Raw genomic sequence first — 25790 nt, forward strand, 5'->3', positions numbered from 1 at the left:
TCTACAACATGGCGCACATATCCTAAATTCGGCCAAAATTGACATTGATCGTTTTTTGTAGTGGCCCTTCATTTGATTATACAGTAGACTCGCGATTATCCGAGGTAACTGGGACCGTGACTACCTCGGATACGGAAAAACTCTGTTAACACTGAGAGTGGTTACATTGATAGAAAAACACATAAATAATCATAACTGTGGATATTTTAATGACAATTAATACAGTACTGTCTATAAAAGATAAAAACATTTACCTTATCAATATTACTATTTAAAAAAGTCTTTGATTTTGCGTAAACTTTATTCCTCTTTTTGATATTGAGGCGGCGATGTTGCGCCAAGGTTGAAAATTGTAACTCACCAGTTACTACTTTTGCCTCGGTTAACCGAGGGGCTCGGATGACCGAGTCTCGGATAATCGCGAGTCTAATGTATATATGAAAATGAATTATAGTCACAAAATTCTTCATATATTACAGACTAATAAACAAAGCAATATGAAAAATTAAATACGACAAAAACTAGTGGGAATACATTGTAGTTAACTAGTTGATTGACATCTTTCTTTATGGATATTCCAGTGCTCAACTTGACATTCTCTGCTGCAGTACCATACATTATGACATCGAGAACATCTTTTTGAAGCATTATTTTCGCACCTTGCACACTTTTCTTCACCCTGAGCTTCAAACATTTCCAGTAACTCTGTGTTGTAAGCATTGGATAACCTAAAATATAAATTCAAATTTAACTACATACATATTACATAAAATTAAATGTACAAAATAAAAAAAGACGACTTAAAATACAGAACTTATAGTATGTTTCAAGATATTTTAGAAACTATATCTTAATCCTATTACCAAGAATAGAGAATTTCATAACCTTTCAAGTGAGCTAGCACACAACCCATATTCTCATTTAAAAAACCATCGAATACGTAATCACGCCCAGATGGATGACGTCACTAGTATGATATATATGCCAAAAAAATCTTAATTTAAAAATAAAAATCAACCCGTTTCGGGATTTTTTCCGAAATCGCTCGACGAAATAATGAATTTATTATTTCATGATTCAATGCGCGGCTTTGAAGCACTGTATAATCAAAAATTATTATTTATATTTGAAATTTTTGTTATTATCTATTATTGATAGTTTTATTTATATAAAAATTAAACAATTTTTGCGCTATTCACTTTTTGTCTGGGGCCTGTTCTTCACTTCTTAGCGGGGCCCGCTCATCCTTCTCAGCGGCCCTGGATACGACAACTCTATTATAAAAGTTAAAATTAAATAAAATGTTTCATCTATACTAAATTTACAATCAAGATGCAGTAGAAATAAACAAACCAAGACACGTTAAATGCTACTAGGAGCACTCCCGAATCATAATTTACAATGTATAAACTTTGGAAATCATTATTTGGGATTTACAATGTATATACATTGTAAATTATGATTCGGGAGTGCTCCTAGTAGCATTTAACATGTCTTGGTTTGTTTATTTCTACTGCATCTTGATTGTAAATTTAGTATAGACTAAAGCATTTAGCACAAAATAAATCGTAAATACAGCACCTAGAGATTTGAAACTTTTTGCATTGTGTTCAGGATGATATCAGGAAAAAAGTCGTACTACAGAAGAATGGGTGGAAATGCATCGTTGCATTTTAAAGTGCATAAGATGCATCATGCATCCAAAAGGGCATACATATGTCAAAATAAGTGTGTTAAGGGCCAGATTTTGTTACTCGGGGGTTTTTGGGGTCGGTTACAGGGGCGTCATTTGATAGGGTCTGCCCCCCCTGACCCTGAAATTTACAAAAAATAGATTAATTTTGTATTATGTTTGCATATATAATGTATTGTATATATAATGTTTGCCCCCCCCCCCTAGCAAAATTTCAAATGACGCTCCTGGTCGGTTAAGATGAATACGCCATCAGAACCGATCACCGGAGCACCTGGTGTTCTGCTAAGGCACGTGATCTGGAGTTTCAAAGAGTTTCGGTACTAAATTGATGCAAACAGATTACTATAGTAGCGTTTTTGGGGTTGCTGAATCAGAATACGCCATCAGAACCGACCTTCGGTGCACATTATTTTTTGCGACTCGAGTCTATCATAAGCTCGAAACCATTACGTGTTTTAAACAGGTTAGTGTCCCATCAACGTCGTTGCTTCCTTTTCTTTTTGTACAAACTTGCCATTACCAAGAAAGCACCACTCGTCACAGAAATGGCGTAGGTTTTATCGCGCGACTGAGACATGACTAATGTTCGTAAGTTTCCTTTGGATTGCGGAAGGTTCGTCAAAATGAAAAATTTCAACGAGTATTGAACGCGCGGCACGGATATATATATATATATATATATATATATATATATATATATATATATATATATATATATATATATATATATATATATATATATATATATATATATATATACATGTAACGTCCCTGGTTTTATGGCCGTCAGCCGGGTGACTGTTGTTCGTCGCGGTAACAAATTCTTTCCGGGTAATTCGATATGTTTTTCGTCGGCGGCTGATAATGGAAATGTTCATGACACGCGATAGGAGCAGGTGCATTTTGGAGGATAGTAAAAGGGATTTATGGTTTTGTTTGTTGGGTGTTGAAACTTCTAAGAGACGAGAAAAAAACAGATTTGAGGATTTTTCGGTAGTGTTATTTTGTTCTTTGGGGAGTGCGCTGCGAAGAACGGTCAAAAGAAAAGACGATTGGAATGTTTTTTTTTTCGGCGTGTGTGTAAGCGAACGAAGGGTAATTTTTTTTTGTTACGGATTAATTCCTTGAGGAAAGGGGTGCGATCGGAACTACTAGTGATCTGCGAAAAAAAATACGAATTCGCGTAATACCGTACTAACTATGTCCGAAGTTGTCGTCTAGAGTGTAGACTTGGAACACTAAATGGCGGATTAGCTGGGACCCGGGAGCCGTAAGACAGTGGCGGATACTAGAGGTGGTGTCTCATCGCCATCGCAAAGGACGTCAACCAGTTCGTGTGTTTGCTGAGACTTCGGAAGTCGTAGATTTAAGGTAATTGACTTTTCTTATTTCTTAGTAGGACCTTAGAACATTATAGACGGTTCGATACAATGGTCGCAGCGGTGGGATAGATTAGTTATTAGTTGTCGTGGACATTGGGCTGTCTACTCGGGGTATAGGTGTGACGAGAACCAAGCGAAAGGCACGGTGCCGACGGGTGTAAGACTGGGGTTTTGTTTTGTCTCTAAAAACCATGGCGGAAGTTGGTGACGAGGTAGATAGGTTGAAACAAGAGTTAGAAAAGGCGAGAGAGGAAGTATGCAAGTTACAAGATGAGAGACAGAGGGTCACACAAAACGAACTGAACTATTTGAGGAAGGAAATGGAAGAACTGAGAATGGCCGGAAATAGGAGGGTGGAAATGATAGGTGCCAGAGAGGTGAAAGAATGGTGTGGTAGCGAAGGAGAGATGAGTGTAGAGGAGTTTGTTTTAGGAGTATATTTTAAAGTAATAGATGGCGAGATTCAGCGGGCACCAAAGGATCGGCGAATAAGAGCAATTTGCGGCGGAGTCTGTCAGAAAAATTGGGAGCCAGCTGAAGTGGTACTAAAAAGTAGGGCCCACCTGCCAGCCTGGAGCGAAACTATACTAAAAGCCAAAATTAGAGGACCGAACCAACCAGAGGAAATAATTGTCGAGCAGTTTGGACACCTACCATCAGGTGTTAGAGTGAACCGAGTGATGGCAACGCGAATGGGAGATAATGTATGGGTGAAGTTCATAAATTGTAACCAGGAATCCGTGGAGCTAAGTTCGGGAAGAGTCGTAGGAAAGACGGCAATAATCACTCGAGATAATACCAAGATGGTGAGACAGGTGAGAGTTGAATCTCAAGGGTCCGACTTCACAGAGGAAATTCACGAGAAGTTGGCCCACTTGTCAGTTGGGCAGGAAAAAAATATAGGGGAGATATTGCTTGAATACCGCGATGTGATGGATGCAGAGACGGAGGGGGAATTCTCATGTACTAATCAGGTGCAACATAAGATCATCACGGGGGATGCTGCCCCGATAGCTAAACCGGCTTATAGAGTGCCTTTCCGCTTGCAGGACGAGATGAGACGGCAAATACAGGATCTTCTGGACAAGGGTATAATTGCACCGTCGACTTCACCATGGGCAGCGCCAGTGGTGTTGGTAAAGAAAAAGGCTCTGGAGGGGGAGGAGGCAAAGTACAGGTTTTGTACTGATTTTAGGGGGTTGAACGCGGTGACAAGGGCGGACACCTATCCCCTTCCCAACATAAATGAAACATTGGATCGGTTGGGAAAATGCCAGTGGTACACGACCATTGATCTAGCCAGCGGGTACCATCAGATTGAGATCAGACCAGAGGACCGAGAGAAGACTGGGTTCAATACGATTGATGGACACTATGAATATAACCGGATGGCGTTTGGACTGTCAGGAGCACCAGCGACGTTCCAGAGATTCATTGACGCGGTACTAATGGGAATAAAGGGGACGGAGTGCTATGTTTACTTGGACGACGTAGTGATTTTTGCAGCGGATGAGACGGAACACAATAGGCGGTTGCGAAATGTTTTACAGCGGCTACGTGAAGTAGGTGTTAAAGCGAACCTTAAGAAATGTCAGTTCATGATGAGTGAACTGATATATTTGGGTCATTTAGTCACCAGCGCAGGTGTAAAACCTGACCCACAGAAGGTTGTAGCAATACGCACATATCCGCGGCCGAAGACTGTGCGAGAAGTACGCGCCTTTCTGGGGTTGACGGGATATTATCGGCGGTTCATAAAAGGGTATGCGGAAATAGCTAAGCCGCTAACGGAACTAATAAGAGTGGAAACTACGTTTGAGTGGACCCCAACTAGAGTGGAAGCGTTCGACCGACTAAGAGAGAGTTTGTCGAAACACCCCGTATTGCGCTATCCAGATTTTGAACTGCCATTCATCCTAGCGACTGATGCGTCGGGACTAGCTTTAGGTGCGGTTTTGTCACAGCGACTTGGAGGAGAAGAGCATCCGATAGCCTACGCTTCAAGGCAACTCAACACGGCGGAAAGAAACTACTCGGTAACGGAGAAGGAACTTTTAGCGATGGTTTGGGGAATCGGTCAGTTTAGGTGCTACTTATACGGGCGGAGGTTTAGCGTAATCACCGATCATGCGCCGTTACGTTTGACGTTGCAGGTGAAAGATCCGTCGTCTAGACTAGCGAGATGGCAAATGAAACTGGCCGAGTACGAGTATGAGGTAGTGTATAAGCCGGGAAAGAGACACGTAAACGCGGACGCTTTAAGTAGAGCCGTAGCAAATGTTAGGCGCGATGAAGATTACTCAATAGATCGGGAGTGGATCAAAAGAACTCAAGAGTCCGATAACGAGTGCCAGCGCTATGTCAACAGTGGTAGCGAGGAATATCGAAAGGATTTGGACGGCGTACTATACAAAGTGACGGGCGGTAGGTGGCGAGTCGTAGTACCCGTAAAAATGAGAAATCGGGTGTTGAAGCGGACACATGATGAACCGAGTGCGGGACATTGTGGGGTACAGCGGTCACTTCAGCGGGCGGAGTCGCAGTTTTACTGGGAAACCATGCAAAAGGACGTAAGAAAGCATGTTGAGGACTGTAGAGAATGTGGACGGACGAAAAGTGTAAATAGGGTGCCCATTTGTGAACCATACCATACGTCTAGACCTCTCGAAATGGTAGGAATGGATATAGTGGGTCCTTTGCCACAAACGCAGAGAGGTAATAAATATCTCTTGACGTACGTAGACCACTTTACGCGATATGCTGAGGCGATACCCATAAAAGACTTATCGGCCGAAACTGTGGCGCGTGTTTTTGTGAACGAGGTCGTCCTTCGGCATGGAGCGCCGGAGCGGTTACTGACGGATCAAGGGACAAATTTTGTTTCGGAGCTAATGAAAGAAGTTTGTAGACTATTGGGAATCAAGAAGATTCAAACCACGGCGTATCGGCCCCAAGTAAATGGACGGGTGGAGCGATTGCACCGAACACTTATTGGAATGGTGAAGCATTATGTGAACAGTAAGGCACGGGACTGGGACGAACATATAGGACTGGCGCTAATGGCTTACCGGAGTGCGAAACATAATGCTACGGGCTTCACCCCAAATTGGTTAACCTTTGGGAGGGAAGTACATATTCCTTTTGACTGTGACGTGGGACCGAGAATAGATGACCGAGGAGAGTTAAGCTACCCAGCGGAACTGCGAAGGCGACTGGACGAGGCTTATATATTAGCAGCAGAACAAGCGCGGAAACTAGAACAAACTAATGCCGAGAGAATGAATCGGGGAAGGCACGAGAGAAATTTAAAGGAGGGTGATTATGTATATATTCAAAATCCGATCGTGCCCAGCGGAGTCAGTAAGAAGTTTTTCAAACCATGGAGTGGGCCATACAAAATCATAGAAAAACGCGGGGCTGTGAACTACGTGGTAGATAAGGGCGACGGTAAGACCCAAACTTACCACATAGATCGGCTAAAATATTATAAAGCCTGGGAAGATCCAGACGTATCGGAAGAACAAATCGGCAACCAAGCAAAACCTACGTTATCCCTTCCGCGAATAATAGAAGATGGAGTAGAAGAGAGACCCAGAATGACCGACGACGAAGGAAGCGACGAGGAAGGAGAAATTGTATGGGGTTATGCACGAGAACCAGAAGTTAACGACGATGACTTAGGGGGTACGGCAGATATTGGAGACGTTCCGGACGAATCGAGAATGATAACCCCAAGAACGAGAAGGCCTCCACAGCGATACACTCCAACCTCCGATGGAGTTAACGAAAGTGAGTTCTGGACAGATGACTCCGGTCTCAGTGAAGAACTGCAGGACTTACAGCAGCTTACGGACACCAACAGTGAAGAAGAGCAGATGGTAGCGGCAGAAGTAGGGGAAAGTTCGGGTGACGAGGAAATCCTAGACGTAATTAACGAAGCAACCGTGGAGGAACCTGGGTTATCAAGAGGAGGCCGGCCTCAGCGAGAGAGGCGAAAACCCCTTAGATATCGTGTAGAGGATTGAAAAGGATTACCCTTGGGGCAATCTTTTTATGTGGAGGGGAGTGATGTAACGTCCCTGGTTTTATGGCCGTCAGCCGGGTGACTGTTGTTCGACTGTTGTTCGTCGCGGTAACAAATTCTTTCCGGGTAATTCGATATGTTTTTCGTCGGCGGCTGATAATGGAAATGTTCATGACACGCGATAGGAGCAGGTGCATTTTGGAGGATAGTAAAAGGGATTTATGGTTTTGTTTGTTGGGTGTTGAAACTTCTAAGAGACGAGAAAAAAACAGATTTGAGGATTTTTCGGTAGTGTTATTTTGTTCTTTGGGGAGTGCGCTGCGAAGAACGGTCAAAATAAAAGACGATTGGAATGTTTTTTTTTCGGCGTGTGTGTAAGCGAACGAAGGGTAATTTTTTTTTTGTTACGGATTAATTCCTTGAGGAAAGGGGTGCGATCGGAACTACTAGTGATCTGCGAAAAAAAATACGAATTCGCGTAATACCGTACTAACTATGTCCGAAGTTGTCGTCTAGAGTGTAGACTTGGAACACTAAATGGCGGATTAGCTGGGACCCGGGAGCCGTAAGACAGTGGCGGATACTAGAGGTGGTGTCTCATCGCCATCGCAAAGGACGTCAACCAGTTCGTGTGTTTGCTGAGACTTCGGAAGTCGTAGATTTAAGGTAATTGACTTTTCTTATTTCTTAGTAGGACCTTAGAACATTATAGACGGTTCGATACAATACATATCTTTAGATTATAGTTCACCGCGCGATAGCAATCGATCTCAAATTCAACAATTCGACATTTTTATCGGTATGAACGCGGCAGATGCGCGTGGGATACGAAACGGGACGAAAATATAGTGTAACGAATAAGGTAGTATGATAACGCCTGTCCTTCTTTTAATTTTATGAATGTTATTTAAGGGTTTTAACCCCCAAAACTCCCTCCCTGACTAAGACCGTGGTGTTGCATAGATTGCCCCACACTATTAAATCTCAGAAAACACAGTGCAAAAAATGGTTAATATAATAACTGATTACTTCTGCTTAGGAAGTTGACTACACTCGCTACAAAAAGTTTATTCCTACCTTCCTGCAATAGCTTGCAATGTTTCCTTATCGTTGGTAAAAATTTGGTGAACTTGTTTTTGGGCAATGCTTTTCCATTTCCTGCCAGTCTGATTTAATATGCTTTCTTTTATATCCAAGACTGTTTCTATAAGCAAAGGCTTAGGGTCTGAATGATTTTCTTCCATAAGATTGAATCTACTCAACCATTCCTGTAATTCGATTAGGGGAGACAGCTGGTCAAGAAGAGTAGGGATCATTCGAGGAAGAAGTTTGGAAAGCATGGTTCGATGCTTGTCCGTGAGCGCATAATATTTTGAACATTCTGGATCTAGGAGAAGTTGTCTAATAGTCAACCATGCCTAAAACAGAAATATGTGAACATCTTATTCGACCTTATATAACTCATATTTAAGTTAGCCAATGAAAAAGAAAGAACTGCTCAAGCGACCTGCTCGTATGAAATAAATATGGTCACGATCACTTGGAAACATGCCTACCAGTCGCAGTTTAAAAATCGAAGACAAAAACAGGATGAGGATCTTCAAGAACATGAGGTAGATATTAGGTTTAGTGCGATATGCTTATCCAACAGCTCCCAAAGACATGATGGAAAAGTTGGCTGTTGAAACAATAGTCTTTGTAATCGTGAAATGCAGAAAATATTGCGATTAGCTCATTAAGGCGTTTGTCGTAAAGGAGGAAGAAGATGAAAACAAATTTAAACATCTTATTAATCTAATGAAAGGCATTGTATCCAAGAAGACGGATACCAAAATGTGCTGGAATTGTGGTGGAATGAGACACCACAGGGTAATTAAAGTTGGCAACGAGAAGGTTTTTCTTTGTTGTGTCTGCTAGAAACAATGATAGTAGCGCGGCTAAAGGGAACCTGTGTACCAGTACCAGTGACGTCTATAATTCGTCAGACAGCAACATCCGATAATTTCAACGACAAATTCGACCAAATGATTGTAGTGTTGCTTGCCAGTCTCTAAACCAGGAGAAAAGAAAACTATAAGGGAATTATACACCTTCGGCGTGATATCGTCGTACCAAAAGGAAGAAAGACAGGAAGGGCTACCGTTGTCAGACGATACTGATTATGCCAATCCAATTCGTCAAACATCTCGACGATTACCATACGCGAAGAGAGAGAAAGCTGAAAGAATTGTTTGGTAAATGAAGAAGGGCGGGGTGGTAGAATCTTCAGAGTCCATGGGTTTCTCCTGATGGTCCTGATCAAGAAGAAAAAGGGAACTACGGGGTTTTGTGTAGACTACCGTTTGTTGAACGAAGTTACCAAGATAGATACTGTCGATGATACGTACAGACTAGTCCTCTAACATACCTATAGATCAGAGACATGGTCACTGTCAAAAAGCTACGATACAGAGATGTTTGAACTAAAAAAATTTAAGACATATATAGAGGGGAATTACACAGGGGCAGAGACGGGAAGAAAGATATACAACACAAAAAGAACGTATGCTGAAGTCGATACAACTTTGAATCATACAATGCACATAAAGAACCAGATATGACCACGTTTATAAAAACTGGAAGACTGTGCTCTATTACTCACGTAGAACAGATGCAAGACTATCTATAGTCACCAAGAAAATCATAAGGCAAGAAGACCAAATGGAAGACTCAGGCTTATAGATGTATCCCTAATAGCACAAGGACGTCCAATGGACGTCCATTGGACGTCCTTCACGGACTTTAGGGACGTCCTTTGGACGTCCGTTTTCGTCCGAGGAACGTCCTTTATACGTCCTATTTTGGTCCAAATGTCGCGCTACCGAACGTCCATTGGACGTCCATCTAAGGTCCGAGGGGACGTATATTGGAACTTAATCGGACGCAAATTGGACCTTAATCGGACGTCCTAGGGGACGTAAATTGGACCTTAATCGGACGTAAATTGGACCTTAATCGGACATAAATTGGACCTTATCGGACGTCCTAGGGGACGTAAATTGGACCTTAATCGGACGTAAATTGGACCTTAATCGGACGTAAATTGGACCTTAATCGGACATAAATTGGACCTTAATAGGACGTAAATTTGACCTTAATCGGACGTAAATTGGACCTTAATCGGACGTAAATTGGACCTTAATCGGACGTAAATTGGACCTTAATCGGACGTAAATTGGACTTTAATCGGACGTAAATGGGACCTTAAGCGGACGTAAATTGTACCTTAATCGGACGTAAATTGGACCTTAATCGGACGTCCTAGGGGACGTGAATTGGACCTTAATCGGACGTCCTAGGGGACGTGAATTGGACCTTAACAGGACGTCCAATTTTGGTCCAAAGGCCAAGTTGTTAAACGTCCAATGGAGGTCCACCTAACGTCGGAGGGGACGTTCGGTGGACGTCATTTGGGCATTCATAGGATGTCCCAGTTTGGTCCAATGTCTTGCTGCTGAACATCCATCTAACGTCCTGGAAGGTCATTCGGTGGACGTCTAGCGACGATATTTAGACCTGTGGAGAATGTATTGTGGGAAATAAAAAATATATTTTTTAAGGAACTTATATTTCATCTTATATCAAATTACAATTATTGGATATTACAGTATTTACATTAAATTACAATACACTTCTCCAAGAAATTAACGCACCACCTTAAATATGGGGTATATTTGATGTCTCGTATTTCCTAAACCTGTTGTCCCATCTAAGTGATGTTTTTATAATATTATAGCCTAGGCTATAGGTTACCTCCTTAAGCTTGTCATGCTGTAATATATGTATATTATATCATATCGCTCTCTATAGTAATGTGATATAATATATATTACAGTATAGCTCCCTGTGCATGACAAGCATAAGGAGGTAACATATTCTAGGGCCTAGGCTAGAATATTATAAAAAAAATCACTTAGATGCAACAACAGGTTTAGGAAATTCGAGACATCAAAAATGCCCAATTTTTAAGGTGGTGCGTAATGGGCTGTATATACAGGGTGTAACAAAAATACAGGTCATAAATTAAATCACATTATTCTGGGACCAAAAATAGTTCAAATGAACCTAACTTACCTTGTACAAATATGCACATAAAAAGTTACAGCCCTTTGAAATTACAAAATGAAAATGGATTTTTTCGATTATATCGAAAACTATTAGCGATTTTTTATTGAAAATGGACATGTGACATGTGGCATTATTATGACAGGAATATCTTAAAGAAAAATTATGGTGAAATTTGTGCACCCCATAAAAATTTTATGGGGGTTTTGATCCCTTAAATCCTCCCAAACTTTTGTGTATGTTCCAATTCAATTTTATTATTGTGGTACCATTAGTTAAATTCAATATTTTTGTTTCTTAGTATTTTTCAGATAAGGCAGTTTTTATCGAGTTGCGACTTCTTTTTTAATATGTCCACGTAAAAATTTTATGGGGGTTTTGTTCCTTTAAACCCCCCAAATGTTGTATGTTCCAATTAAACTATTACTGAGGTACCATTAGTTAAACAGAGTGTTTTCAAAACTTTTTTGCCTCTTTGTATTTTTTCGATAAGGCACGTTTTATCGAGTCTGGCTTCTTTTTTAATATGGTTCAAAATATACCTAAAAATGTAAAGCATAAATAAGTTTGCATATTATTACCAAGTCTCCATAATCGTACTTAACCATATACAAATATGTGGTGGATTTGACAAATATTCACAATATTTCGATAAAAATTGACTTTTCGAAAAAGCAATAAGAGGCAAAAAAGTTTTTAAAACGTTGTTTAAATGGTAGGTACTACAATAATAATTAAATTGAAACGTGCACAAAAGCACATTGTTTTCGATACATTGGAAAAAATCACTTTTCATTTTGTAACTTCAAATGAGTGATAAAGGCACAGAGACTTAGATCACGAGGTCACATTGAAAGGATGCCAAAAACGAGGACTCCGAAAAGGGTACTAAACTACACTATAGCTTCAAGAAAGAGAAGAGGAAGACCGGAAAATAGATGGAAACAAGAGGTCGAAAAAGATTTGGAAAGAATGGTGTTACAGGGTCAGAAAAGAAAAATGAATAAGAGGAAGGAATGGAGAAAAATCACATATCAAGCCAGAGAAGATCTCAGTACATAAAGAAACGTAAAAATGAAGAAAAAACAAACTTTTCAAGCCATGGGCCTCTAAGGCCCTTGGTGCTATTAATATATAACTTCAAAGGGCTGTAACTTTTCTTTTGTGCACATTTGTACTAAGGTAAGTTAGGTCCAATCAAACTATTTTTGGTCCCAGGATATGTGATTAAATTTATGACCTGTATTTTTGTTACACCCTGTATATATATATATATAAAGGTTATATTTGGTTCTTGGGACATCAAAGTATATTTTTTAGACATTCCCTGGATATAGTCACTGATGTGACATACCTCCGATTTGTTTTTTCATGAGTTTTGTAAGAGAGACTAAAAACTTTTTTATGGTTACCTCCTGTTTTCATATATTTTTTGACATGTTTTGTAGTAAATTCAACTATCTATTTACTACAAGACATGTCAAAATTTACATGTGAAAGCAGGAGATGATCCTAAAAATGGTTTTTCGTCTCCTACAAAATTCATGAAAAATCAGATAGGAGAATTTGTACATTACAATTCTCTGATGTTTGGGAAAAAGGGCTTAAGTCAGAAATGCACATCGATAATGTTTTGATGATTTCTGGACCAGAAAAATCGGCTCTTTTTATTGGTACATACAGTTTACGTCTACAACAGTTTTTTGCTGGTCCAGAAATCATCAAAACATTAGCAATGTGCAATTCTGACTTACGCCCTTTTTGCCAAACATAAAAAAAGCAATCTGGTCATAACTGACCAATGAGCAATTTTAATTTAACCTAAATTACTAATGTTTCTTAAAATGAAGAGCTTACCCGATAGCGTCTCTTATCTAATCTAACAAGATCGTGCACTATTCTAACATACACAGCCACATCACGCACTATGCTCTGCTTTTCACTATCACCTATCACTCAAACTAGTTCAAAAGGCTTTGTCCTCTTCAATCTTCTAGTTTGCCCAGTAGTATCGAGGAGGATTTCCTCAATATTCTTGTACTTATTTAAGTTGTTTGTCGGGATTCCTGCTATCTTCTTGATGATTATATCCAGGTTCCATTCCTAGGTATTAATATTTGTTTATAAAGTAATAACTTATTATGCATGGACAATGTTGTTTCTTCCAATTAGCCAATACACTTTTTATATCTTTATTTTGGTTATAGCTGGTTTTTTGTAGACCACTTTCAGCTGATTCTAAAAAAAATTAAAATGAACGGTAATTTTTCTACAATTAAAAATCAAAATATTTACAGGTAATACATGCATAAATGATTCGTTTCATAAAGAAAATTGAAAACGGATTTTATAATACTTACATAATTGTTTAAGAGATCCAGCCATAGCCAAAACTAGCATACTAAACAGTACAGTTGAGTACAGCAAAAAAAGCCACTAATTTCCATTTTTCACCCCCTTATCGATGCATTTTTTTCCAATCAAAATTTTTACTAAATTTTTAGGTTATCTTATGATGAAAATGAAATAATTGATGACTTGATGACCAATGACCACGCGACGCTACATAGATACTCGCGCGGCAAATTTGAAAATGAACGCAAATTGAATAGTAAATGGCCTCTCTTTAGAGTATGGAAAATTTTACCCCTCCAGGAGGACATTGTACTCTTTTCATAGAATATCTTGTGGTAACTTTCCAGCCATAATTTAATCAGATGTTCACGGAATAGAACTTTGATAGTAGAATTCCTGGAATGTTTTGTTGTTAGGGGAAACTTTTATTTTATTTATTCTTGAATATTTCCTGTTGTTAAACATTGTAACCAATAATTTACAAATAAGATTTTCATTACATTACATGAAATCAAAACATGTTTTGGATATTAAACTATATAGTTTTATAATTGTAATAATTTAATATACAATTTTGAATTAAGATTTAATCTTTCGATCTAATCGATTTAAACTACAGTAAAACTTGTGTTACCGGCCCCCTGCCAACACCGGCCACCTGTACTAACGGCCAGTTTAAAAATTCCCCACACTAATTACAGTAAAACCTGTCAGTAACGGCCGCTAAAAATGAAAAAGCTATTGGCCGATATAGAAAGGTGACCGGTATTGCCAGTTTTTGTAGTCTAGATATAATTGGTTTGGGGAATTTTTAAACTGGCCGTTAGTACAGGTGGCCAGTAACACAGGTTGTACTGTATATCTAGGCTACAAAAACTGGCAATAACGACCACTTTTCTATATCGGCCAATAGTTCTTTCATTTTAGTGGCCGTTAGTGACAGGTTTGACTGTATTTCATTAACGTAAAGTTAACGCAAGTTAATATTTTATTGAATTATTTTGCTATTTGATCTCGTAATTGGTATAATGTGTCCAATATAAGCGTTCATAAAACGTCCGTATTTCGTCCAGTATGGACGCCCAAAGTCGGACGTCCAAAGGACGTCCATATTTATTCCGTCCGAAGGACGTCCATATTTATTCCTTCCGAAGGACGTCCAACATGGGACGTCCGTTTATAGTCCATGGACGTTAGGACCAAAAATGGACCTATTTTGGACGTCCAAATGACGTCGTGTGCTATTAGGGAATTGTCCGTATTTCGTCCAGTATATATACGTCCATATTTGTTCCATCCGAAGGACGTCCAACGTCGGACGTCCATTTTTATTCCGTCCGAAGAATGTCCAACGTCGGACGTCCAAAGGACGTCCATATTTATTCCTTCCGAAGGACGTCCAACGTCGGACGTCCATATTTATTCCTTCCGAAGGACGTCCAACGTCGGACGTCCAAAGGACGTCCATTTTTATTCCGTCCGAAGGACGTCCAACGTCGGACGTCCAAAGGACGTCCATATTTATTCCTTCCGAAGGACGTCCAACGTCGGACGTCCAAAGGACGTCCATTTTTATTCCGTCCGAAGGACGTCCAACGTCGGACGTCCAAAGGACGTCCATATTTATTCCTTCCGAAGGACGTCCAACATGGGACGTCCAAAGGACGTCCATTTATAGTCCATGGACGTTAGGACCAAAAATGGACCTATTTTGGACGTCCATTGGACGTCGTGTGCTATTAGGGATGAAGCAGGTACAATACCTGAAAACATTAAAAATCGCCAACTGAAAGTGTAAAGCCTATAATAAATCAGAATGACGGAAGATATGATGGAAGTAAATGGAGTCCCGGTAGGGGCCAGATTTCATGGCTTAGAAACATCAGAGACTGGACCGGCCTTGATTCAACATCTTTGTTTAGAGCCGGATTGGACAGAGACAGATTTTCCAACGTAATCGCTAACCTCAACTAATGGAGACAGGACCACAAGAAGAACAAGACGGAAGCTATTAGACAGGCTAATACCAACAATAAATGGTTATAGTGCTACTGATGATGATGATTGCTAGGTGATTATGGAAATATACGCAAGGAAAGCTTAATTCTAGACAAAAATGCCAGAGAAATCCATCCTTCTTATAGGGTAGAACTCCTTTCTAAAGACAGTGAGGTCCTTACTCCTTCTACCCAGTAGAACAACAAAAATAACACTGGATTGACACTGCTAACTCCGTCACATGATCTAATCCCGTTCATTCAAATCTTTGTCCCAATTATTTTTATGAATCAGTCGGCAAAAGCTTCATTGTCGATCAAGTGAACCTATTTTTTAAATAGGTACCTGTTCTACAGTAGAAAGGAATAATGACATTTTTGTTTACCTGTCCTTCATATTGGGACAATTGTTCGTTATCCCACTTTTTCCATTTACCTCCCACGTACACTTTCCCATCTTTATACCATGGAGCCCTAATTATAATCTCTGTAAAAAGAACTGGAACATCATAATCTGCATACATTTTAGACTTAACTGAAACCGGTAGTGTATCTAGACTCTCGGATAAATATCTTATTATTGCAAGTGATCTTATTCCAATTTCAAACGACAGATCATGCTTTTGGCGAATTAGCTGCTTTGCTGTCGTTTCGCTTAAATCAGGCTCTGTTTGTGTTATAGTCAGTAATTGGGAGACATTGGCAGTTGAATATTCCAATAAATCTGCAGCTACGTCTCCCAAAGTTTCACAACAGTTGGGATGAAACAAAACTAGCTCCAAGAGAGCCACACATACTGCTTCATGATACAATACAGAATATGCAATGAATGTATTTTCTGGATACGGTTCTAGCTTTAATAGTTCAGGTAAAACTTTTTGCTTCCAGATACTGATTAGAATAGCTTCGTGGACTAACAAAGGTACCTAAAAAGAATACGAGACATAATAAATAAGTCTACAGTTAAGATCAGAGCAATAAGGCTTTACCTTTCCAAAACAAACTAAAGTTTCTTTAACATGTTCCTCTTTTATCTCTAATGCTTCTATTAAAGCTTCTTGATTCAGTTTTTGTAAGCGATGGTGCCATTCAATCCACCTATTAAAGTTAAAAATTATGTGAATCATAAAAAATTTAAAATAAACAAAGTGAACTTACTGATATGATCCCAAGTTCTCGATTTTTTGAATACACATTGTATCTACGTACAGTTCTATTTCATTTGGTAAAAGCAAGGAATCCATTTCGACTTTTTGAATAAGGATAAATATTTTATTGAACAAACTTCAAATGGTCGCTAAGGAACGTTCAGGAGTTATAGTATTAAAAATAATTGTTATAATTAGGCTATTAAAACATTAAGGATTATACTTAGTTTTTATATTTGTATTTTTTATAAGACAGTTTCTTTCTTTTTTAAATTCTATCTATTATTTACGTTTTATTACAAGATGGCTGTTACACTAAATGTTTAACATTTTATGTGAGTAGATAGAATAATCCGCTTCAGTCTTTTACCGAAGAAGAAGACACATGACACATAACATAACCAACAAACATGATTTGTATTTATCAGTAAACATTAATATGAAAATGATAAACGAAAAATATGACGACAATTTATTTACTAGGAATGTTAAGTGCCTTTTTATTTTTCTATGGATTTTTTCCAATATCCACCCGCACCAATGTTATTAACAATACACCCCCTAGTAAAATAAACAATGTTGCTTTAAAACAACATTACTTCTACAACCAATCCAACTTTAAAAAGACTGTACTGATAGTCATAGACGCGTTAAGATTAGATTTTGTAAATACAAAATACATGCCACTAACAACAAACTTATTCCAGGAAAATGGTTGTTCCAATGAAGTTAAAGTCGAAACACCAACAGTTACTCTCCCTCGCATTAAAGCTCTTACAGTAGGAAACATACCACAGTTTATTGATTTGGTTCTAAATCTAGCAAGTACAGAAAGTTTATCGGATAGCATAATTCATTCTGCTCATGAACATGGAAAAAACATTGTTTTTTACGGAGATGATACATGGTTAAAACTTTTTCCTAATAAATTTGCCAGGCATGAAGGTGTTAGTTCTTTCTTCGTTAGAGATTTTACAGAAGTAGATTTAAATGTCACAAGAAATGTTTATGCTGAACTTAAAAATGATGACTGGGATATTATGATATTACATTACTTAGGTAAATATCAATAATTAGAAAATAATTGTCGATGCCACTTTTATCAAGTGTCTAGAAAGTAGAGAATCTACAAAGATTTGGTAGATATTTATATATCATGCTAACAGGCTTTAGCTAATATTTGTTTTACATTGAATAACTGGTCAATAGTAGACCATGCTGATCTGAATCGGGTCTGGTATTCTGCTATGATTTTCTCGGTGAAGTTACTTGATCTCCCGTTTATGATCAAAGGCATAACACCTTATGGCTCATACAAAGTAAGGATAAGCCTCTATAGTTTTTGTAGCTGAGTTTGTCTCTGTTGTTGCAGATTGATGAAATCTATCTATCAGTGTGTGTCCTTCAATTTTGAGAATTTCAGCTAGTATGTTGTCAATACTTGAAAGCATTGAAATTTTATAACTGTATACCAATATCTATTAAAAGTCTTGATTTTAACCAATTTAAGAGACAAATTAAAAATTATCTTCTGATGGGTGCTTTCTACTCATTTGAGGAGTACTTCAGATCTAAATTTTGTTTTGTCCTGTAATTTAATTAGTGTTTAGTTTTTAAATTTTAGTAATAGGTTTTTTTTTTACTGAAGTACTGTCAACTTTTAATGTAATTTTAGACAATTTTAATTATTGCTGACCTGTAAAAGTACATTTGTACATTATTACCAATAAATACTCTACTCTAATACCTGGGGCTTTATTATTCTTCAGTGTTTTATTATTTCCTGTCTTGTGGGTTGGCATGTTAACTAATTTCTCTGGTTCTGATATTCTGTTATCTCAAAATCCGTTACTGCATGGGATGTGTTTGTATTTGCTGTATTAGCAGAACCTCGAAATAGATTTTCAGCCTGCTTTTATTGTCCTTCACTATTTCTAAAAATATTAGTGAATGGTTTATGTCCCTCTCTGAGTCGTTTCCGGAATTTATAGGCTCCTCTAGTGTCACCCTGATTGAAATCTTCCTCCATGTTTAGTATTTGTCATTTTCGTATCACCTCTTCTTTCTTCTGCATATTTTGTCTGCCTTTCTTCAAATTTTTTGGGTACCTTTCTTGTGTTCTTCTTTGAGTATACTGTTAGTTTGTTACTGTGTATACATATAGTTTGTCGTTTTGACTATTGCTTGTTTACCTTCTTCATGAATCCAAAGATCTTTTCTTTGATGTTTTTTAATTTCTATCATTCTTTCAGCTGTTTCCCATATAATCCTCTTATCGTATTCCATTCTGCTTGTATTGTTTCCTCCCACTATTCTAGAAGTTCTCTATTCAATTCTTCTCGCAATCACTTTTCTATTTCTGGATTTTTCAGGTTGTCCAGGTTTAATTTTTCGGTCTTTGTGTGTTTGTTCTTATGCTGTCTGTTTATATGGCATCTAAATTTTATTTTTAATAGAAAGTGATACGAGCGGCATACTGCTCTTCTCCTAGCTCTCGTATCTATTATATTTTTTGATGCTCGTTTTCTGTCTATTAACATATGACCTACCTGGTTGGTTGGCCATTCAGTGATAGCCATGTGGTCTTATGAATGTCTCGTTTAGGGATCCACTTATTCATTAAACGAATTATTGAATTCCACAGAGAACAGCAGTTCTCACCAGTGGCGCACAACACCCCTACAAGCGACACTATATATACACGAAATTTTCGATTTTCTAAACCTGACTGAATTAAAAATTGCGCCAAATCCCATCTTAAAGTATAGGAAAATACTCGTCCATCCATATGTTACATCTCCATTTTGGTCCAAGGGTGTGGATTTTACGGCCCTTCCCATTTAGAGTCTGTTTTTCGTTCTCGTCCCCAAAACTCACAAAAATTTTAAAAACTTAAGCCCAACCTTTACGGATTCTGATAGCACAGATCATTACCTTTCCAACGCATGTTTAATTTTGAAAATCAGTTATACCATTCAAAAGTTATCAAGCTCAGAAGTATGACTCAATTTTTATTTAAAAAAGGGAAAATGTTTGTATGTATGTATGTATGTGTGTGGAAAAGTTACACCGATCTGAATTTTTTTTTCTGTGTTTCAAGAGGGTGTGAGGGCCGATTCAGAACCGGTCTAATTTTTGACTTCTGGCTACCCGTAAGCCAGCTAGAGGACTAGGTAGATACAAAATAGCATATTTTTTGGGCGTATATATCTTAGGTTCAAGGAGAGACAGGAAAACCGCAAATACACCAAATCAATAGGTTTGAATTAAGCTTTCAAATGGTGCTTAAGCGATCAACCTGAGACATACACACTGCTCACCATAGCCGAAAAACTGAAAAATTAAACTTTGAAAATTTTGGTTTTTCCACAATTACTCAAAATTTCAACCTACGAATTGCGCCAATAACTGAGCGTTTGTAGGTGGACTCATGACGTGTCTAACAGTGTATATCTCATATCTGGGAAAATTCGAATTTCTTATGACAAAAACCGTTTTTCAAGCTCAATAATTCCTGTAATACGTTCAGTTATCATACTTGATCTTGGATGCATCAGATACTACTTGTCAATACGATTTAAACTTATGTTTAGTGATCAACATCGGTTAAGCCGTTTAGAAGTTATTAAGCTACAAAAGTATAATCCAATTAACGATTATTCCCGAAATGGTTTATGTAGTTGTAGTGGTTACGACGCTAAATTTGATCTGCAACGGGCAATCCGAGTTCATTTACCGGCCATCCCAATATTTTTATTCAATCTATTTCGACTAAAAAAAATCTAGTGTACATTCGATGGACACTAGATCATTTGGGAGATAATGCGACATAGGTGACCATTTATAAAGCTTAACGTGTAATTGAGAAAAATTGCATTCAACTTCATACATTTAATTTGTATATAACTTGAGAAACTCCTGATACAAGAATGAAAAACCGCTAGACGCCGTAAAAATGAGTGGAGCATACAATATTCCAGCTACAAAAGATCTGATATGAAAATTACGTGGCGCGAAAATGTATTTTCATTTTGATGCAAAACAAAATTCTAGTTTTATTTTAAAATATTTTTCCATAATATTTGCTAAATTTGAAGTAAACGCGCCACAGAAGAGTTTCAAAATTCAAACTGTATCAAACTTACTCTTTTGTGGCGTGTTTACTTCAAATTTAGCAAATATGATGGAAAAATCTTTTAAACTAAAACTAGAATTTTGTTTTGCATCAAAATGAAAATACATTTTCGCGCCACGTAATTTTCATATCAGATCTTTTGTAGCTGGAATATTGTATGCGCCACTCATTTTTACGGCGTTTAGCGGTTCTTTATTTTTGTTTAATTTACATAAATAATCTAGGTATAGATATGTATGAAATATTTGCATTTTCAGGTTTGGATCACATTGGACATGTCTATGGACCATTTTCTTCCCTGGTACCTACTAAACTTAATGAAATGGATAACATTATTCATACAGTTTTCGATAATCTATCTTCAAAAGGTGAAGAAGTACTTCTGATGGTTACCGGTGATCATGGCATGAAAGATAGTGGAGGTCATGGGGGCTCCACATATTCCGAAACGCATGTCCCTTTAGTAATCATTGGTCATCGCTGTGAGAACACATCCCTATCCCAAAGTGATATTCCTGCGAATTTGGCAGTATTAATGGGTGTAAAAATACCATCTTCATCAATTGGAAAAGTACATAGGAAACTACTTCAATCTAACGAAGACAAATATCTTTATAACCTACATTATAACAGTATTATTCTTCAACAAAAAGGTTCTTGTTGCCACGATCTATTTGAAGAGGCATCTAGTCATTATATTAAATATCTTAACAATAATACTGATTCTATTTCTACCTCAAAAGCTATAAAATTATATGAAAAGTTTTTAGAGAAAATAAATGATAATCTTGCAAATAGTTCTGTAAAACAGAAAGAAACATCACTATTTATTGCCCTTTGTGTAATAATAAACATTATAATAATGATTTATTCAGAGATACTTTCCAAACAAAACAAATATTACTTATTGTTTCAAAAAATTGTTGTGCTAGCTATTATTATTATCCAATTTAATATATCCGAGCATTTATTAGTATTCTCTGTCATGATTTCTATATTAATTATACTACTATTTAACAATATCTATTTTTTACTACCATTTAATTTTCATTTAACTTTCAGTTACTTAAATTTCTTTGTTTTCATAAGTATCCTGCACCCGTTAACCTTTATTTCTTCCAGCTATGTAGAGGAAGAACATCAATACTGGTACTTCTTCAACATATTATTTGTATTATTTAACTGTGTTACTGTTTCTAAAACAAAAAGCAAATATGACCTTTTAACTACAGTTGTATGCCTAGCAATGTTCAGATTTTTACGAACAATGAACTCCACTGGGGATAAGTGGGCAATGTATCCTGATCTGTCAGGATGGTTGCTAAAGGATGAGAACTACTTCTATTATCAATTACTGTTTTTAGTAGGATTGGGATCAGTTTTAGTTGCACAGTATGTTTTGCTGTTACCGAAAATACCATGGAATATTCACTTTATAAGCATCTTAACTCTGTGTTTAATATTTATATACAAACAGCAAGAAACAAGTGTAATTTTGGGCAGAATTGCATGGTTTCTTGTTTTGGTTCAGTTGATTATGACATATAAGTTGTCGAAAGTAATTCCATGGATCCTAATTGCCACATTACTTTTGAAACCATACAATGTAATACTAATACCTTATTGTGTATTATGCAGTTTATATTTTTCGAAGCATTTGAGTAGTACACAAGATACAGTATTATATCATACAGTACTTGCAAATATGTTGTATTTTGCCCAAGGCCACAGTAACAGCTTAGCTAGTGTTGATGTTTCAGTTGGATACACCGGTTTATCTGAGTATCAGCCAATTATTGTGATAGCTCAAGTCTTATGCCACATACAAGCTTTTCCAGTCCTCTGTCACTTATTAATCTTTAATAATAAACAGATTCAACAAAGAGAAGTCTGGAAAGTACTGTTTTGTAACAAGCTGTACGTTTATTTGGTGACTTGTATAGTTACTTTTCTTTTTAGACATCATTTATTTATTTGGTCCGTTTTTGCACCAAAACTTTTCATAGAATTTGTGCATCTCTTGTTTTTATGCATTGAATACCTATTAGTACAGGTATGTGTTTATATTAGACGGATTCATTTCTTAATACAAGTAACAAAAATTGTATTTTTTAAAAAATATATTGTTTATTAAAACTGTTAAAAAAAGTTTACTTGTATTTTGTCTAAAAGCTGCAATATGAATGGTTGAACACATTTTCTGTAGTAAGTTTCATGTTATTTCTTACCTGCATCAAGTTATAATTTCGTTATTAATTCATTATACATATTAGACTTATTCGCGGAACATGCCCTGAACGTATCCTGAACTTACCCAGACAGAGAATGCAGGCATGCCTATGCATTAGCTGTTCAGAGGGGGAAAACGCAAGCAAGTTTAGATGTTACATCAAATTAAATAAAAAGAAAAAAGGATGTGCTCCACGAATAGACCTATTATTAATGTTTTCTATCCTCTACAATTTTTGTGAGAGAGAAGTGAGGCAAGCAGGCACCATTTCTCCTAAACTATTCACCTTTTCGCTAGAAGACATTCTGAAGAAATTAGAATGGAACAACAAGGGTATAAACATTGACTGATCGTACTTAAACCATTTGAGATTTGTAGACATATAGCCCGATCAGGGAACGCAAAATTTTACGAAAACCTCCAAAAAAATAAAGAAAGGATGAAAATTTGGCAATATGTAGTTGAAATTATCTATTATTATATAAGAAAAAGTTTACAATTCTACATCCCCTCTATTTTACAAAAATTGGAAAATCTGGGGTGAAAAATTTTTTCTCCGGGGTGAAAATTTTTTTCTCGGGGGTGAAAAAACATACGTTCAAAATAAGTCCGGAATTGGATAAAATGACTAATTCTGTTGGTCTGCAGACCCAGTAGAAGCAGAGTTGCAGCTAATGAAATGTAGGTTCTTCTTCCTCAAATTCCAAATCGAATATTTCATTGTGAAATAACCAAAAAACGGAGCACTTCTCGGGGAAAATTCATTACAGCTTTTTTTAAAGTGTTTAAAAAAAGGTTTATTTTTGTTTTTAAAAAAAACTTCTAACATTAAAAGTAAGTGAGTTACACTCAAAATATTGTTGGTCCCTTTTAATTTTTGGTAAAAAAATGGCGAAAATTACCCCTTAATTAGCTTCTCAAATAAAATTAATCGTTACCCCCTTACAAACTTACTTTACTTATGTATTGTTTATATTTAAAAAAATTGGGTTTAAAATAAAACATTTTTTTTGTATTTTGAAAAAAATCGTAATTGTTTATGGAATTAACTTATGGAATTAAAAATCTCAAAGAGCAATAAAATGTACATTTTGCTTTTCTGAATATTTTTGATTTTTTGTTTTCTTGTTAGACAAAAATTGGTTATGCTATGGCTGTTCAAAATTTGCCCAAACTCGTGATTAGTTACTCGTTCAAGCCATTTTAACTACAGCTTTTTCAAAACGAAGCACTTTGAACCGATACCCATATAGCACACAACGTCCGATGTACGTCCATATAACGTACATTTAAAGTCCAAACGTCCATGGACCAAAACTGGACGTACTATGTACGTACATTACGGGACGTCCATTGGACGTTTGATTTCAACGTACATTGGACATCCATTTGTGGTCCATGGATATTTTACACAAAACGCGACTATTATATTAAGTCCCAATACAAACTAAATGAGAATCTTCTTGACAACGTTGTCGCTCTTCGCGCTATCGGTCGTGAAAGGTAGTATTATTAGGCAGGTACTTTTAGGGGATTATCGCTGTTAATTGTTGTGGAATACTGAAGGATGGTTTATTTATGATAATTCACAGAATGGCAAACGCGCTTGTAATATACAACAACGGTACTGACTCTAAAAATAGTTTGGAACAGAAACAGAACAGAGATTAAACCTCTTTTAATGTGCATGCTTCCTAGGGCGTCATTATCTGAATCTCGTCTTTATGAAAATACATCCTGTGATATATTTGTGTTTTCTGTTTATCGTGCAAGTACAGTCGTGCATTAATGAAGTTCCTAGTTCCTATAATAAAGTATATATTATAATGAAGTTATAGTAAAGAGAAATAAAAAGGTCTTTTGTGTAATATTTTTAAGTATAAGTTTAGTATTATAAGGAACTATTTCCTTAAAGGCTTTTTGTTATGTATTCACAAAATTATGGATACTAGATTTCTTTCTGAAAAGTGCCCTACAAATGTCCATAAGACGTACATTGAATGTACATAAGGTGTACACTGAAAGCTTCAATACAACGTACAATGTACGTTTGTAGCGGACGTTCTATGGACGTCCAATTTTGTGAACTCTGGACATTCGTTGGACGTCCATCGGATGTCCATTGTACCTTAGCGGGACGTCCATTGGACGTTCCAATGTACACAGATGTACGTCCATTGGATGTCCATAAAACGTACTTGTGCTATCTGGGAGGGGGTGATTTTCGCGATTTTTTTACCAAAAAATAAAAGGGACCAACAATATTTGGAGCGTAATTCACTTGCTTTTAATATTACAAGTTTTTTTAAAAACAAAAATAAACCTTTTTTTCATCATCATCATCATGGTGCTACAGCCCTTAGAGGGCCTCGACCTTCTCAAGCGTTCTACGCCATTCTGTTCTGTCCCTTGCCTGCACTTTCCAGTTGCTGACTCCGATCTTCTCGGCATCTTGTGTTACGATTAATTATTTATATGGGAAATAAGCCACAATTAATATTATAATTATTATAATTCATAAAAATGCCACAAGGAAATAGCTTCAGAACAACATCTTGTGTTACCCCGTCCATCCATCTCAACTTTGGTCTACCCCGTCTTCTCATTCCCACGGGTTGAGCTGTTAGAATCCTTTTTATCATGTTCGATTCAGGGGCTCGGGCTACATGTCCTGCCCACTGCAGGCGATTTCGCTTAATTATAGTGATAATATCTTTTC

General features: G+C 37.2%; 2 protein-coding genes across 2 annotated transcripts; one reads left to right on the plus strand and one right to left on the minus strand.

Annotated features, from left to right (window-relative positions):
- Positions 1 to 448: 448 nt before the first annotated feature.
- LOC114326401 (zinc finger MYND domain-containing protein 10) lies at positions 449 to 16887 on the minus strand. The gene is made up of 5 exons (XM_028274763.2): positions 16717 to 16887; positions 16548 to 16656; positions 15945 to 16484; positions 8180 to 8520; positions 449 to 728 (listed from the first exon to the last, which is right to left on the minus strand). The coding sequence occupies exons 1-5, from the start codon at positions 16800 to 16802 to the stop codon at positions 542 to 544; spliced, it is 1263 nt and encodes a 420-aa protein (XP_028130564.1). The 5' UTR covers positions 16803 to 16887; the 3' UTR covers positions 449 to 541.
- Positions 16888 to 17075: 188 nt separating this feature from the next.
- Positions 17076 to 23003, plus strand: LOC114326400 (GPI ethanolamine phosphate transferase 2). The gene is made up of 2 exons (XM_028274762.2): positions 17076 to 17765; positions 21099 to 23003. The coding sequence occupies exons 1-2, from the start codon at positions 17168 to 17170 to the stop codon at positions 22973 to 22975; spliced, it is 2475 nt and encodes an 824-aa protein (XP_028130563.1). The 5' UTR covers positions 17076 to 17167; the 3' UTR covers positions 22976 to 23003.
- The last annotated feature ends 2787 nt before the right edge of the window (positions 23004 to 25790 follow it).

Source organism: Diabrotica virgifera, chromosome 4 (assembly GCF_917563875.1).
Source record: "Diabrotica virgifera virgifera chromosome 4, PGI_DIABVI_V3a".
Taxonomy (NCBI): Eukaryota; Metazoa; Arthropoda; class Insecta; order Coleoptera; family Chrysomelidae; genus Diabrotica; species Diabrotica virgifera.

What these genes read in the sequence shown, in the direction of transcription:
- LOC114326400 (XM_028274762.2), top strand. Translation starts at nt 17,168, where the DNA reads ATGACGACAATTTATTTACTAGGAATGTTAAGTGCCTTTTTATTTTTC. An exon ending in TATGATATTACATTACTTAG is followed by an intron (nt 17,766 to 21,098) that starts GTAAATATCAAT and finishes TTGCATTTTCAG; the next exon opens with GTTTGGATCACATTGGACAT.
- LOC114326401 (XM_028274763.2), bottom strand. Translation starts at nt 16,802, where the DNA reads ATGGATTCCTTGCTTTTACCAAATGAAATAGAACTGTACGTAGATACA. An exon ending in CTTTAGTTTGTTTTGGAAAG is followed by an intron (nt 16,485 to 16,547) that starts GTAAAGCCTTAT and finishes TATTCTTTTTAG; the next exon opens with GTACCTTTGTTAGTCCACGA. An exon ending in TGTCCCAATATGAAGGACAG is followed by an intron (nt 8,521 to 15,944) that starts GTAAACAAAAAT and finishes TTTCTGTTTTAG; the next exon opens with GCATGGTTGACTATTAGACA.